The sequence below is a fragment of the Thunnus albacares genome, chromosome 23, assembly GCF_914725855.1.
Source record: "Thunnus albacares chromosome 23, fThuAlb1.1, whole genome shotgun sequence".
NCBI lineage: Eukaryota > Metazoa > Chordata > Actinopteri > Scombriformes > Scombridae > Thunnus > Thunnus albacares.
Genome location: NC_058128.1, coordinates 19,781,273 through 19,796,086, shown reverse-complemented (window position 1 = coordinate 19,796,086; position 14,814 = coordinate 19,781,273). Strand labels below are relative to the sequence as shown.

At 42.4% G+C, this 14,814-nt stretch overlaps 1 protein-coding gene across 2 annotated transcripts in view; it reads left to right on the top strand.

Annotated features, from left to right (window-relative positions):
- The window catches only part of gas2l3 (growth arrest-specific 2 like 3), a 28,958-nt gene extending 16,126 nt beyond the window's left edge, over nucleotides 1-12,832 (top strand). For both annotated transcript variants that reach the window (XM_044343889.1, XM_044343890.1), the window contains exons 3-9: nucleotides 4,021-4,207; nucleotides 5,335-5,453; nucleotides 6,236-6,377; nucleotides 7,948-8,011; nucleotides 8,095-8,236; nucleotides 9,326-9,430; nucleotides 10,123-12,832. In XM_044343889.1, the coding sequence (XP_044199824.1) occupies nucleotides 4,021-4,207; nucleotides 5,335-5,453; nucleotides 6,236-6,377; nucleotides 7,948-8,011; nucleotides 8,095-8,236; nucleotides 9,326-9,430; nucleotides 10,123-11,511 (2,148 nt within the window). In that variant the 3' untranslated portion in view covers nucleotides 11,512-12,832. The remainder of the gene's footprint in view (nucleotides 1-4,020; nucleotides 4,208-5,334; nucleotides 5,454-6,235; nucleotides 6,378-7,947; nucleotides 8,012-8,094; nucleotides 8,237-9,325; nucleotides 9,431-10,122) is intronic.
- The last annotated feature ends 1,982 nt before the right edge of the window (nucleotides 12,833-14,814 follow it).

The following is a 14,814-nucleotide window of genomic DNA, read 5'->3' as shown; positions in this document are numbered from 1 at the left end:
TGCCACTTTCTCCCATGTGTGTGTTTGTGTGAATCAATCTCACATATTTTTTCCCGTCCTCCACTTCTAGGTTCAAAGGTCACCCTAGCAGGGTTGAGTGTGAGACAAAAAAAAAAACAGCAATGACGTCCTTTTTGACATCTATTCCAAACATTGTTTGCATGTCCCTAATCCTAACACTCAACTAACTGAAGGCCTCAAGGGCTGTTGGATCCACCTGACAATCAAATTACACAGTGAATGTATCAGATTAGCCAGTGATTCAAAGTTCAACATTAAAAGGCTTCACTGATTTCACACATGAATCTGTTTACTTGAACAGTTGTATAACGTCTTCTGTGGTTCTGGCAGAGGTGATCTAGATTCTGTAGAGTTGCATTATGGGAATTGAAGGAGCCAGCATTTTTGGAGCTTGACCCTTACTAGGGATTAAAAGTCTAGATATCTTTTGACCATTCTTTTTTTTTTTTTTTTAATTCATCTCTTGTGAGTCTTCAAATTTTCTGGAAGTACAATACTCAATCACTGCAGTAGCCCTTTAAAGTCACTTCTTTTACAGTTTAAATGTAATGTAATGTAAACCACTTTTTTTGTGAGCCAATCAAATCTGATGGATTTGACTTCAGTCCCTCTTGTAATTATATCCTGCCCACATATTCCGTTTCACTCAGAAATTAGAGCATAACCACGTTCTTTGGAAAAGTTACGTTTTTGCCAACTGATTTCTAAATATATCACCACCTACTACAGTATTGTTCTGCTAGCTACTACGACCTACAAGCTACTGGTCAAGTGTGGTTTTATATGATGGGTGGGGTTAGATAGTCCCCCACAAATCACATTTGATTCGATAAGTGAATGTACACGCCCCCAAGTACAAGATGAGTTATCAAAAATATTAACAGAAAAAAAAATGTTTTGGTTGAATTATATAACAAAATATTGAAAACAGTGAACAGTGTTTCCTCAAAGCAGAGTTTAATCAGTGTGCAGTTAAGACAAGTTTCCATTTACTGAAGGAAATCAATGTTTCACTTTGTTTGGAATAAGAAGTTCCCTCAGTAGACTGACAGGTTTTGGTTTAAGAGTTAAATGCCAAATTTTAAATGGTTCTACTTAAATGAGACTAATTGACACACGCCTCATAAATTAGCATTATGAGATTGAAATTCCATGTTGCTCCCTGTGTTCCCATTTGAATTTCCCCTAATGTCCAGTAAGTTAAAGTTTGGCCACACAGTCCGACAATGCTGCTTTGAAGTTACATCACACTATTTAAATTGACTTACACAAAGTATCCTAACCAGTGTTGTTCTGGCAGCTCTGAGCATCAGCAGATGTACATTACTGTATAACGACCTCTCTGTTCCACTGCCCACAAGGTTTCCTGTTTGTGGGCAGAACGAACATGATGGATTAAAGGCCTCAACAAGACTCAGCCTTGTTTCAAGCACAATAACGCCTTGGATGCAATGTCCCAGTATTGCTCGATGACATGTGATGGACGCAAAGATTAAAGGCTGTATCTTAAACAGATGTCAACAAACTGGACGGGGGGAGGAGGGGGGGGTCATCTAGAAGTGAGTTATGTAATGTCTGGACAAGTTGTCATAGTGCACATCTGCTGCTGATTTCTAGATTACCCCTCTCTGTGCCTGTAAACAATTAAAGAGTTGTTACTATTTTGTAAATATGAATTATATCCTTTTGTGTTGAAAGTACATCTAGCTATCTAAGTAAACAGACTACACCGATACTTTTCTGTGTCTCTTTTTATATAAAAAACTTTATGGATAGTCTGTGTAAAAGCAGAGACAGCAGAGAGCTGAAGTATGAGAGTAATGGTAGGAACGAGTGTGACAGCAGGGATGGATATGAAGGGACATCAGCGTCAAGAGCTGCGATCAGTGTCTCGCTCCAGGCACTGAGCCCCGCACTGTGAACCAGAGCTAAACACCCATTTAAGCACTCAAGTGCAGCAGTGTCCGATTGTCTCTTTTTTTCACCCCTTTGAATTTGAAGCAAAGGAAAAAGGTTGTCTTTGAGTTGGCAATGAAACATGATAAAAGAGTGATAAGTGAGCATGTTGGGGTCAGGTGATTCGAGATGGGGATGAGGTTGTGTGATCTTGAAACACAGTAAAGCACAGTGGTTACCAGGTCAAGTTGGAGCACGGTGGCGGTGTCGGAGTGTGCTGTGCGTGCTGTGAGCTCCACTAGAGCATAGAAGTGATTGTGGTGTGACGGCATCCCTGACCCATCCGCTCTGCATGGATGGGTTATAAAAATTCCTCTAATATTCTCACAGTACAAGGCTGAATGGTAACTAGAACAGCTCGAATCATAATGGTGTAATGTTGGCTCTTAGAGACAGTGTGCTGTGGAATAACTGCTCACCTACATTCAGGACTAAAAGAAACCCATAATACGGTGTTCCAAAAAACAGCTCACAGCATGCTAACAGTTGCTAATGAGCATTAAACACAAAGCACAGTTAAGGCTGATTGGAATGTCATTGACCTGATGATGAAAAGTTAATGGATTGCTAAAGTTATTACAAGTCATCCTGAGGAGGACTCGTGAGTGTTTGTACCAAATTTCAAGGCAATCCATCTAATAGTTGTCGAGACATTTCACTTTCAAATTTCAACCTCATGGTGGCGCTAGAGGAAAAGTCAGAGTACCACTAAAGTCATTAGGTGTCATTGTCTGGGAACCATGAATGTCTCCAAATTATTGTGACTATTCATCAAGTAGATTTTCAGATATTTCACTGGATGAGTAAAACGCTTGACCTGCTAGTGATGCTACAGGAAAAGTCAGGAGATAGCCAAAGTCGTTAAGATTCTTCCTCTGGGCACCATGAATATATGTATGGCAGTTCATTGAATAGTAAGGATGTTTTCACACCTATAGTTCATTTGCTCTGGTCCGAAACAGTTGATGAGTTGGTGAATTTGGTGTGTTTTCCCTTTTGGTTCAGTTTCTTTTCACACAGAGAAAAATCAAAGTCAGCTAAAATGCAGCACCACAAATGACGTGAGAACGTTCACGTTACTCATTAGTCAGATGTGTCTGGGGAGGGAGCAAGACTGTAAATACAGGAAGAAGAAGGAGGTCCACTGGCCAAATACGACGTACTACGATGTGCTAGTCCAGGGCCGACCTCGATTCATTCTCCAGCTAGTTGTTAGCAACTGTTAAATTCGCTCGGTTGTTTTGGTCTGCACTCAAGTATGACTGCTATGTTCACAACTGACCAAACAAATTGCGCCAAAGTGGAAAACCAATCACAGTTCGATTTAACTGGACTAAAAAGTGCAGGTGTGAAAACACCCTTAGTGGTGCTAAGGGAAAAGTTAGAGGATCGCCAAAGTCTTTAGGGTTCATCCTGCAGGGGCCATGAATGAAATATCATGGCAATCTGTCCAATAGTTTTTGAGGTATCTGACAAACATTGTCTATCAACGTGGCTAAAAAGATTTTTGACAAAAGTTTAAATGTTTAAGCTGAAAACCTTTTTTTAACACTCCAAATGAAGACACCCCATAATCAAATAATACTGCTTTAAAAAGGACTAGTGATTTCACTGTCCAGTGTCTGTAGTTAGACGTAAAGGAAGGTGTCAGTCTTATGAATGTTAAAGTTGAATGTGTGAGACCATGACTGATGAATGATGACGCAGCACTCGGATCAGATTAGGTAGATGTGTCAATAAGGGGGCAGCCGCACTAATCTGTTAGAATATTCTGCCAGACTTTCTGTTTGCTTCTAATCCGTTGAGTCATACAAGGAAATGATGTAAACTGTATTAATTGGATCATCTTCTGAGATCTTGCTGCTTGTTGCTGTTTTGCCCAGAATGCCTCTTAAATTATGATTCAGTAAATGGATGTTTATGAATATGTATGTCCAGAAAGCTTTAGCTCTATTACATTGTTTCTCTCAAGATAGATCAAAATCTGTCAGTCGACTTCCAGCTAATCTTCCTCCCTTTCCTCCCTCCTCTCATCATCTCCAGGTATGGTTTGGCGAGAAGTTCGACGCCCCCTTGCTGAGCCCCAGGAGCCCTCGCAGCCCGTTGGCACAGCGGCACGGCCCCGGCCTCGCAGATGTCTTCCAGTACGACCAGTGGCTGGCAGTGCGACACGAAGCCACCCTGGTGCCTATGCAGGAGGATCTGGCCATCTGGCTCACCGGCATGCTGGGTAAATGTTGCACGCCTCATTTACTCTTTTTGCCCCCTCTAATAATCAGTGTTTCTTTGACAATAATCAGTGTTTCTCTCTTTGAGGTGTAATATGTTTACTATTGCGTGGTTGTAAAGCACTAGAACGAGACAGTAGGACTGGATGTACTGCAGAGTAAATGTGTTCAGACCTGTGCACATTCAAATCAACACACAGCAGTTGCACGCTAACAGTTTCCCCCTCGAGGCTAGGAAAATACCAAAGCACAATTGACACGGGTCTCCCATGTAATTGGATTTGAATGCTGCCATTTCCAACCCGGCCTTAGCAAGCCACAGAAACAGCAGTGGAACAAAATCCCTCATTTCGTCGTCTCTGCTATTATACTGACATCTATTGTCCCTTAGCATACAATAGAGCAGTGAGGAAATTGAAACTGACTCTATTGTTGACTGGCGAAACCGCTGTTTTTAGAAGCGCTCAGACAGTTTTCTCACAAGGAATGTGGGCAGGTACCTCACTCTCAGCATGAGTTATTGGTACCGTGACCGAGATGACCTGTATCCTACATTTTTAGACTTTTTAAAACCGTTTGACCATTCTGATCGTCAATCCTGAGGGGCCTGGTGCTGCAGAACAGGTGGCGTGCAGTGGATAAAGTTTCAAGCCTCTGGGCTCTTCTGTCGTTGTGTGGAAAATAAACTTTTGTGGAGCAATCTTTGTCACTTAGTGTTATGGGCATTGTGGATTTAGTTCCCAATGTGAACTCTGTTAGATTCAATGGCCTTTTGTTAAGTTTCCCAGGGCAGTGATTTACAATTACGGGTCGTGGGAGTGCCACAAGTCGTTGAGGGGTCTGTTGGGGACTCATCTGTTTAAAAAGCAAGTTTTACAACGTGCAGACTTTTGTAAAGTCCCACAACAAAAGAAACTATAGAAAGAAGAAAACCCTGCTTATAGAATGAAATAATTTTATGTTAATTGTTGTTCTGCACATGTTTTTGACCCACAAAAAGTTGAATTAAGGTAGACAAGTTTCATCTCTATGAAGGGCTCTTGCAGATGAAAAAAGTAGAATAATTAGCATTGTGCTTGGTTCCAGCGTGTACGTTTAAAACTCCCTTCTTACTTTCATTTTCATGCAGGAGAGGAGGTCAGAGCAGAGTTTTTCATGGAGGAGCTGAACAACGGTGTGAAGCTCTGCCAGCTTATTGGCGTGCTGCAGACTAAGATCGCCCAGAGCTGCCCCTCAGCGCTCTGCAAGGTGAGTCAGACAGCAGAGATGAAAATAGCTCGGACGCTCGTCCAAAGGGCAGCTTTCATGCTCACACACGGGGATGTTGGGTGAGAGCTCTGCAGGTCACAGTATGGACAAATCTCTCACTAAATTAATATGCTGGGTATGAAGTATTCCTCTCCTATATATGTGGTGTCCTTTGTTACAAAATGTTACATGTCATGATAAATTATACATGGATATTTCCAGATGTCTGCTGTGTAGACAGGCAGAACTTTACTAATGACAAACTGTGTCAATACAGGTTTTGATAAGTATTATTGATCAGCCACACAGGCTGATTAAGAAACATGATACATTTTTCATCCAAAGCCATCATTCTGCACCCCTCTTAGCTTTCATCAAATCACACACTGACACTCTCACATCAAACTGACTAAAGCATTGATCGTAACCATTTGCACTATTCATTACACTACTAAAAACACACTTGAATATCTTACCTTAAAACTTCTTCTTCACCCATGTCTGTGCAAACTGTCCACCACCTTTTTAAAATCCAGGGCTCTGACTAAAACACTAGATGCTAGAGCTAACAGAGAGGTTTCCTTCATGGGGAGGTAAATTATTTCCCATGCATTACATTAGCGAGTTATACACTTAAAAAGCACAAAAACAACATTCTCATTTTATCCTGTTCTAATTGCGTTCTAGAGTAAATGCTTTTAAATCTTCTTTCTTGACTACATGTCCACACTCAGGTTCATGATGATGACCATGATTCATAAAGACTTTATTCTTCCTGACAGCTGTTCCCCACAAGGAAGGTTGCATGTAAGCGAGACGCCTCTCCAGGTTCCTTCTTTGCCCGCGACAACACCGCCAACTTCCTGGCCTGGTGTCGACACATCGGCGTGGAGGAGACCTACCTGTTTGAGTCAGAGGGCCTCGGTAAGAGCTGCAGCAGATATTACCAAAAGTATTCTAAAGTAAACGCATCATTTCTTTCTTTGATTGTCATTCCTCTAGATGCACAAAACCACTCTTCCTCTGTAAACTGTTATTTGTAAGGTCTTTTTTTAAAGGGACTTTTTTCTTTTTTGCATTGGATTCTGAACATCTGAACTTTGGGTTTTTGGAAACAAGAACAGTTTGTTTTTGGTCGATTTGTCCTGACAACCCTCTCCTGGTTATATAGTTATGAATCTGTGCTGTTACTGCAGGAACACACAGTAACTCATTAAATTGTCACTGGTGATACTCTGACAAAGTTTGATAGTTTATCACGATCCTACCTCTCAAATAACCTGAAAAAAAATTCCAACTGATTGTGATAGTAGCTCCTGCAGAGTCGATGGAAGGTAAAATTCTACTTATCCAAGCAAGCAGAACCGAGCATGATCTTTTGAAAAAGAACATCATCTTCGTCATGTGGTAAATGTTTTATTCCAGGGAATCTAAGTGCAAGAAAACGTCCCAAGTAACTGCAGTAGTAGTCTTACACTAGTCAGGTCATGATTTTGAAGTAGAATTTTTTTTTTAAATGGTATCATGATGAGTTCTCCTGCAAGTACTTGGCTACTGTCACCATATTGAATCTCTGGAACTTATACATATTGGAAAAATATCCTCCTTTTTTCCTTTCTTTAGCTGTCATTTCTTTACAGAGCATGGCCAGAAATCAGGCTAAAAGGAGGTTTAGACCAAGTAAAAATAGGAGAAGTGTGTGCTATCCTGTGCAACATCAAACTGATACTGAAGGACTTTTTTTACATTTTTACCTGGACAACACACACACTTAGACATCTAATCTATGCATATAATTAAACTAAACTCTAAAGTGTAGTGATGGGGTGAGAACAAGGAACGATGCAGTTAACTTCAGCCCTGCCTGTATCATTGATGACTCAGGAATCTGACACTTTGAGCTGATATGGAGGATGTTGAGAGTGTAAAACAGACTGGACCTCGGCCATAAGCGCATAATAACTTTGCAGAGCTGAAGAGCTGAATCTGTTGTTTAAGCCTTACTTCTTAATGGTTTAATAGGATCTGTCGTGGAGAGCAATCACCCTGAGTACTCTGTATGGGGGATCACTTCATTACAAGTAATGGCTCTCCAAAGAAACGGATTGGGGTGATTAAGAAAGAAAGCTGACCAAAGGAGTGCAGCACACCTGCTGTTTCAACAATGACAGAGATTCTCTTATTCTTTCATATCTTTTTTGTTTTGTTAATGACCTCCAGTGCCTTTTAAAGTTTTGCTCTTCAGTCCAAACCTTTGTTCTCCTCTGCTTGACTCACCCAACATCCCCTCAGGGAATAATTAACTTTACATTATGTGCTCATAATGTCACATTTTCAAATGTGGATTTAGTCATAGATCATCCTTGCCATCCTGTTCTGCCCTCTATACACTGTCTAAAGACTCAGAGAGCAGAAATGGCAGCTGTTTCTTCACATTATTTTACGTAAAAGTCAGGCTGTTAATTTGCGACTGCTGTTGTGTTTTGTGTCTCAGTGCTGCACAAGGAGCCTCGGCAGGTTTGTCTCTGTCTGCTGGAGATCGGCCGCATCGTCTCCAAGTAAGTCTCCCAAGAAGCAGCTTCTGCTTTCAACAACTAAGCAACGGTTGATGATGCACCTGTTAACAATGCATCTTTGTCAGGTACGGTGTGGATCCTCCTGTGCTAGTGAAGCTGGAGAAGGAGATCGAGCTGGAGGAGACTCTGCTGATGACGGAGGAGCCGCCTCCGGCCGTCAAAACCTTCAGCGTGTGCTGCCAGCACGGCGGCCTCTACCAGCCGGGGGTGAGTTCTGACTGACAGCTTGAACGTATGAACAGGAAACAAGCGCCACACGGGTTTTAAACAGGTAGAACATGAAACTTTCCACCTGGAGGCAAGAAGCGTGGCACAAGAATGGCTCTCCTCTTCTTTTGCCGGTCAAATTACTGCCCTCAAACACTTGTCACTCATACTGGTGAGCTGTCATGTAGCCTCAGTCCAGATGATGGTGTTCACTGCTGGCCACACACGGACAGGCGATAAATTCATACGCGGTCTCGTGTTCCTCCCCATCATGCCCCCACTTCAAAGAAGTAAAGCAGCTGATCACGTTAGCGTTGAACATGTGCGACCCAGTTGAAGCCGAGCCAAGATGGCGGCAGGCGGCGGCTCTTGCCGCTTCACTGGCGCCCCACAGGGTACATGACGCATCACAGCCGACCACGTGACGCTCCCATGGCGTCCTGTGACTCGCTGTCACACGTGACCCTTAGGCTACAGATATGTGGCATCATACAGCCAAAAGAGCACACAGAGACAAACTTTCTGTTCATGCACCAGTGTGAATACTCCATCTTTTCCTCCATCAGCTCAACACTTCGTGAATCATCTGTGATTGACAGTGTCAGTGTTGGGTGGGTTCATAACCAGGTCTAGCTTAGTGGGTAAAACAAAGCACTAACACTGTCAGTTGGGGGTTTTCTTCCAAAAGGACTCAGATATGCTAAAAATAACTGCACTCACTGAAGTGGAAGGCCTTTTAGATAAAAGCATCTACCAACTAGTATATTTATTCCCACATGTGTCGGCCCTTATATGTTCAAGTAGCAGCAAATAAGCAGCTTGGAGCAAATGCTGTCAATATGAGTTATTTCACTCTCACGTGTCATCTTCATCACCTTGTCAGTTGTATCTCATATTGTACATTTAAACAACAAACCATGTGACTGATTCAGCGGGTGTAATTACATTATTGCTCACATATGCAGCCACCTGAGGGTGACACTAAATTATCTTGTAAATATAAAATGTTAGTCTAGATACGCTAACACGATCATATTACTGCTTTCAAAGAGTCCTTATGCTCCTCTATTGTCCCTTTCCTGCGTCTAGGAGCACGGCATGGACGACCCGCCCTGCAACTGTTCTAACAGAGTCTCCATTGAGTACCTGTCTGAGGGCCGCTACAGACTGGGAGACAAGACCATCTTTATTCGGGTGAGAGCTCTGAACACACACTCTGCAGTGGTAGTAGACTGAAGTGTTGGCTCACTTCACACAAGTGATCTAGATTAAATTGTCCCGTTCAGAAGTAGCAGAATGAGTGAAAGGTCAGTATTAGTATATTGTAGTCTCGACTCTTTGTTGACTGGTGAAAACAAAAAGAGAACTTTTCTCAGACCAAGTAGAAGTACAAGTTATTTGCATACTGTGTAACTAAACTGCAACAGCCAATATGTCTAATGTTAAAACTTTAAGTACTTCATTACATCTGTTTAAATTGGTATTAGTTCAACCTTGCATGCAACTAAATCCTGTGTTCATATCCTATTAAAGTACATAGTACACATTCTGGCAACACAGGCTGCTTCCAGTGTGTGACCTGGAAAAGATGTGCAGCAGTCCTCACTGCATCACCGGATGCTGTGATTGGCCACATATAAGCTCGTTACCCAATAGCAGCGGATTGTTTTAGACGATTACATCATAATTACACTGCTGTCCGTGGTGCCAGGACTCAGGACAGACGATTATAGCTCTGCAGCAGCTATTTTAAGGGACTTCGAGGAATTTGTCCAGATGTCCAGAAAGATTTGTTTCATTTAAAGAAATGTTACATTAAACTTTAATGACCAGAGGAGGAAATTGACTTACCAAATGTTTTTTTTTTTTTTTTTTTAATCTGTCAGATGCTTCATGGTAAACATGTGATGGTGCGTGTGGGTGGCGGCTGGGACACGCTGCGTGGCTTCCTGATGAAATACGACCCTCTGCGAGTGCTGCAGTTCACCACTCTGGAGCAGAAGATCCTGGCTTTTCAGAAAGGCCCCCCCGGCCTGGGAGGTCACCATGGCGCTGGAGCTCCACCTCCTCCTCCCGACATGGACCCCCTCGCCGCTGTCAACAACCTCATCTCCTCCTCCGCCTCTTCTTCCTCCTCCACTTCATCCTCTTCCTCTTCCTCCGGCTCAGCCTGTAAGCCGTTGCCTGTGGCAGCTGCCAGCCAGTCGTGTCGGTCCTACGCCGCCTCTCCAGCCTGCACGCCTACGTTGCCCAGGAAGGGGGCCGCCGCAGCGCCCAAGAAGAACCTCCAGATGACGTCGTCCTCCCCCAGGAAGCCCACCCAGCTGCCCCTGTCCGTCACCACCAAAGGCTCCTCCTCTCTGCCTGCTACGCCTGTGGGAAGCTCCTCAAGACAGTCTCCCAGCCCGGGGAGTCAGGGTGTGCATGTCCAACGCCGAGCTGTGACCCCATCAGCAGCTCCATCACCTGCCCCTGCAGATCCGAGCCCTGCCCCCAAGCCGAAGCTCAGACTGTCACCCCGCGGCGCCGCCCCTCAGCCCAGGAGCCCCGTCTGCCCCGAGCCGTCTTCCAAATGTCCCAAACCCTCCAGCCCCTGCAGCTCCCCCACCGCTGCCTCCGTGCCTCGCCCCGTCACTGCACCAGTACGGGCACCCACCTCTAAAGATTCCCGACCCCCGACGGGCGCCAACCAGCGCTCTCGCCTTGCACAGCGCCGTCCCGGTTCCCCAGCCTCGCGCCTCCGTCTAGAGGCGGCTAGGCGGGTGCGTACGGCAACACGGCCCGCAGCCATGCCAACTCCAAGAGCAGCGACGCCAACTCCACAAGCCCGGACACCCAACCCCAGCTCACGGACAGCCTCCCCAGCACTGCCAAAACCCGCCTGCTCCCTGCCCAAGAGCAAAGAAGCCACAGCCAAAGCTAAGGGGCCCGCCCCGACCAAGGCAGCTCCCGCCCCTCCACGAGGTACCACTGTCCCCGGGCGGGTCCCAGGGGGCAACACAGGCCCTCCTGCCGCCAGCAAAGCCAATCAGAAAACACCAGCCACAGCACAGAGGGCGGGGCGGAAGCAAGCAACCACAGCTAACCCCATCAACGGGAAGTCCACTCTAAAACCTGAAGCGACTGCAGCGCAAGCCCTGGCCCCGCAGAAAACCAGCCCCAACGTCAAAGCTGTTAAGACCGAGAGCAGCGTCAGTAAGAAGATCCCACAATGCAAGAGCAAAAGTGAGGACCCCTACTTCGAAATGAACAGCAGAAGAAGGCAGAGGACGTAACGGAGGCCGAGGCCAAAATCCAGCAGGCTGGTAGCACACAGCTTCTTATCACAAACCAGCACTTGTTGGAGCTCAGACTCTTCAGATATATAAATATTGTCACTAATCCTCATCAGAATGCTTCTCATTTTGACCTTTTTGTGTCTGAAAATGTATTTTTGTTTGTTGAATTTTGTATATTATTTAATAGTCTTTTATTTTTAAATCCAAAAGGGTCAAAGATGTCATGTTTTGTATGTTTTCGTCTTTGTGATGAATTAATGGTCTTTTTTTTTTTTTTGAGAGGTCAGCTCCACGTACCTACCTTATTAACACTAAAACTTGCACAATGTTTACATTTTCACCTTGGTTACATGTACAGCCGTTACAGTGTAAAATAATTAGTCAGAACAAAGGATAGAATTTTTGTAGAAATCATGTCGAAACACTAACCTCAAAGCTTTTTTTTTTTTTTTAGCTTTTAACAGCCATGATTTAGTAAAAACGCACTTAGGTGAACATTTGCAGGAAAAAGATGAGTTTGTTTTTTTTTGTTGACGTGAGAAAGCAGCTTGTGTGCCCTGTTTTCTCCAACAGGTTACCAAAGTTGGATCATTTTTGACGGTCAGTGAGACAACTGGAACACAAATCATGGTTTCTGGTTTATTTTTTTTGTCTCCAGTGAGAACATATTTTCCACTGGCGGATGGTCAGATAGATATTTTTTGTGTCTGAATTTGTATAAATGATATCTAGTCGGAGGGTTTTTCTCGATGGCGCCGTACAAAACGCCAACAGGAAGGATTCTTTCAGTCGTGTGCCTTCATCAGAAATCTGTCTGAGCGGCATTAGAATGTATTAGTTGATTTTTTTTTTTTTGGGGGGGGGGGGGGTGAATGGTTTTTATTGATGAAAATTGCACAGTGTGTACGAGAACTCATGACTTTGGTTTGACGGTGAAAAGCCTGAGTCGTAGATGAACTACTGATCAAACGCCTCTTATCTTTTACCAGAAAACACTCAAAGGTCCTCCAGCGGCCGAAATCATTATAGAGCAGAATCTACTTGTTTTTATATGGTTTCTAATTTTTTTTTTGTGTATTAAAATTCTAGTTTTCTATGTGGTGTTTGTGTATGTGTGTGTGTGTGTGTGTGTGTGTGTATATACAGTGTGTATATATTATATTATATATATTATCAGTGAGGCTTTTTTCTTGTTTGGCACTTTACAGAAACCTCTGTGTTTGTCACAATTTGAATGTTGATCCTGTTGATTGTGTCTCTCGTTACAGCTACCTTTTTGTCATTTTGATTAATAAATGGACAATTGTTTTAAAAATGAGCTTTATTATGTTTCCTGTGTCTTATTTAACATGTTTTCCTGTTTGCATGTTGTTGTTTTTCTCTCTAAAGCTTCTGAAGTTCTTATAATATTCTGACTGGAAAAAACAAAACAGTTAAAGCAACACAGGTGATTAATATTATTAATAACTACAGGTGTAATACTGTTGCTACTGTTTAATTGGCTGCAGCAGGAGGACAAAAAAGTGAATGAAGGAAACAATATATTTTAAGGCCTTGAGAAACACATTTTAAAGCGGCTATAATAAAGCTCTGTTAAAGCCTCTGTATGCTACCTGCCTGAAACCAAACAGTTCCCGGCTAGCTGGTGAAGCATTTAACAGCTAAAGAGTCAAATATGTCTTTCAGGAGATGATAGAGACCAAGACAAAGCTAAAAGAAGTCATATTGGATTTATTTTCATTATAATAAAATGACTTTATAAATCAATGTTTTGTTTACAGCTTGTTTCTGCTGCTGAGTGACAAAAAGGACACAAAATTAATAATTAAAGGTTTAACATTAACTTATTAGTAACACTTGAGCTTCCCTACGATGACAGCAAAATGTCTGCTGTGAAAAAGGCGTATTGACCTGATACATGCATGGTATTAACGTCTCCCTCACTCTCATGTCGGCTTAGTTACACCTGTTGGACTGAGATAAATTACACCTTTATCACACTTATTAGTGCATTTGAGTCTGGTGACTTTACATAAATTCCAGCAACCTGAGCAGAGGTCTAATTAGCCAAAGTAAACAAAAACACCCGTGTAAAATGAAAATAAACTACAGTTTATTTGATTGTGTTTATCTCTCGTCATCCATCTGTCTTCTCACTGCTGTGTTTTTGCTTCTTTTGTCTTCTTGTTTTAACTTTATCTTATCTTCACATTCATTTTGTCTTGCTTTTATTTGGCCTTCTGAGTATCCTGCTTTTGCTTTGTCCATCAAAGCACTTTGTAAACTGTTTTTAAAGGTGCTATATGAATAAAGTTATTATTATTATTATTATTATTATTATTATTATTATTACAGGCTGACCTGGAGTATGTAGAAGTGAACATCATGACCATTTTTTAAAAAGTTGTCCAAAAGTCATCTGCTGTGCTGTGCTGCCCTCTAGTGGCTCTAATGAAACACTGCATCAGGGTTCAGTTGTGATTTACAGTGTATTGGATTATAAATAGAGATATAACATAAATAGAGATGTGTTGCTATTTAAAGTTTAAAATGTTATCTACACTTCCCAAATTCTCTTAACTTTCTTCTAACAAATAACACCTTTTTTTCAAATGGATACAACTGTTGCTAAAAGTTTTATTTTCCCCCCTGAATTACAGTTTTTTCTTCCTCTGTTGATATAGTCATTGTATATTCTGACTTTGCGTCTGCAAATTAACACTTTTCCATACTTTATGTTTATGTTTGGTTCATGCAGCACAGCAGAGATCCAGAGCAGGAATGTCAGTTTAACTGGATTCAGCTGTTAACTGTGTAACTAATTAGTTTACTGAGGACCAGAGCCAATTAGTTTATAGTCATACAAGACATAACTGGACACTGACCTTCACAGCAAACTGCAGTGACCATGTGCATCACAGGTTACAGGTGTAAGACTAAATTTCTCAGGGGAAAAAAACACATACTTTCCACTTCTATAGCTTGTCACGACCCGGCTCAAAGGAAGTACAAAATGTGAAAACCACACATGACTCTATAAGGTGAAATATGTTAAGATTTGGCCATCTGCACCAAACAAATAGGGGACAGCATTTCAGTCCCTTTTTGAATGTTTTAAACTAAAATCCTGCCCAAATCTTATATATTACACTTTGAAATTAAATGAAGTATGCAGTCAGTTCATCAGTAATGTGTGAGACTGTATATACATGTGAGCATCACTCCCACATCCCAGCAGCCATCACAAGCTGTAGTTTTATGTTTTTGCTCTTTGGTTTTAAAGTGATACAACTTCATTCA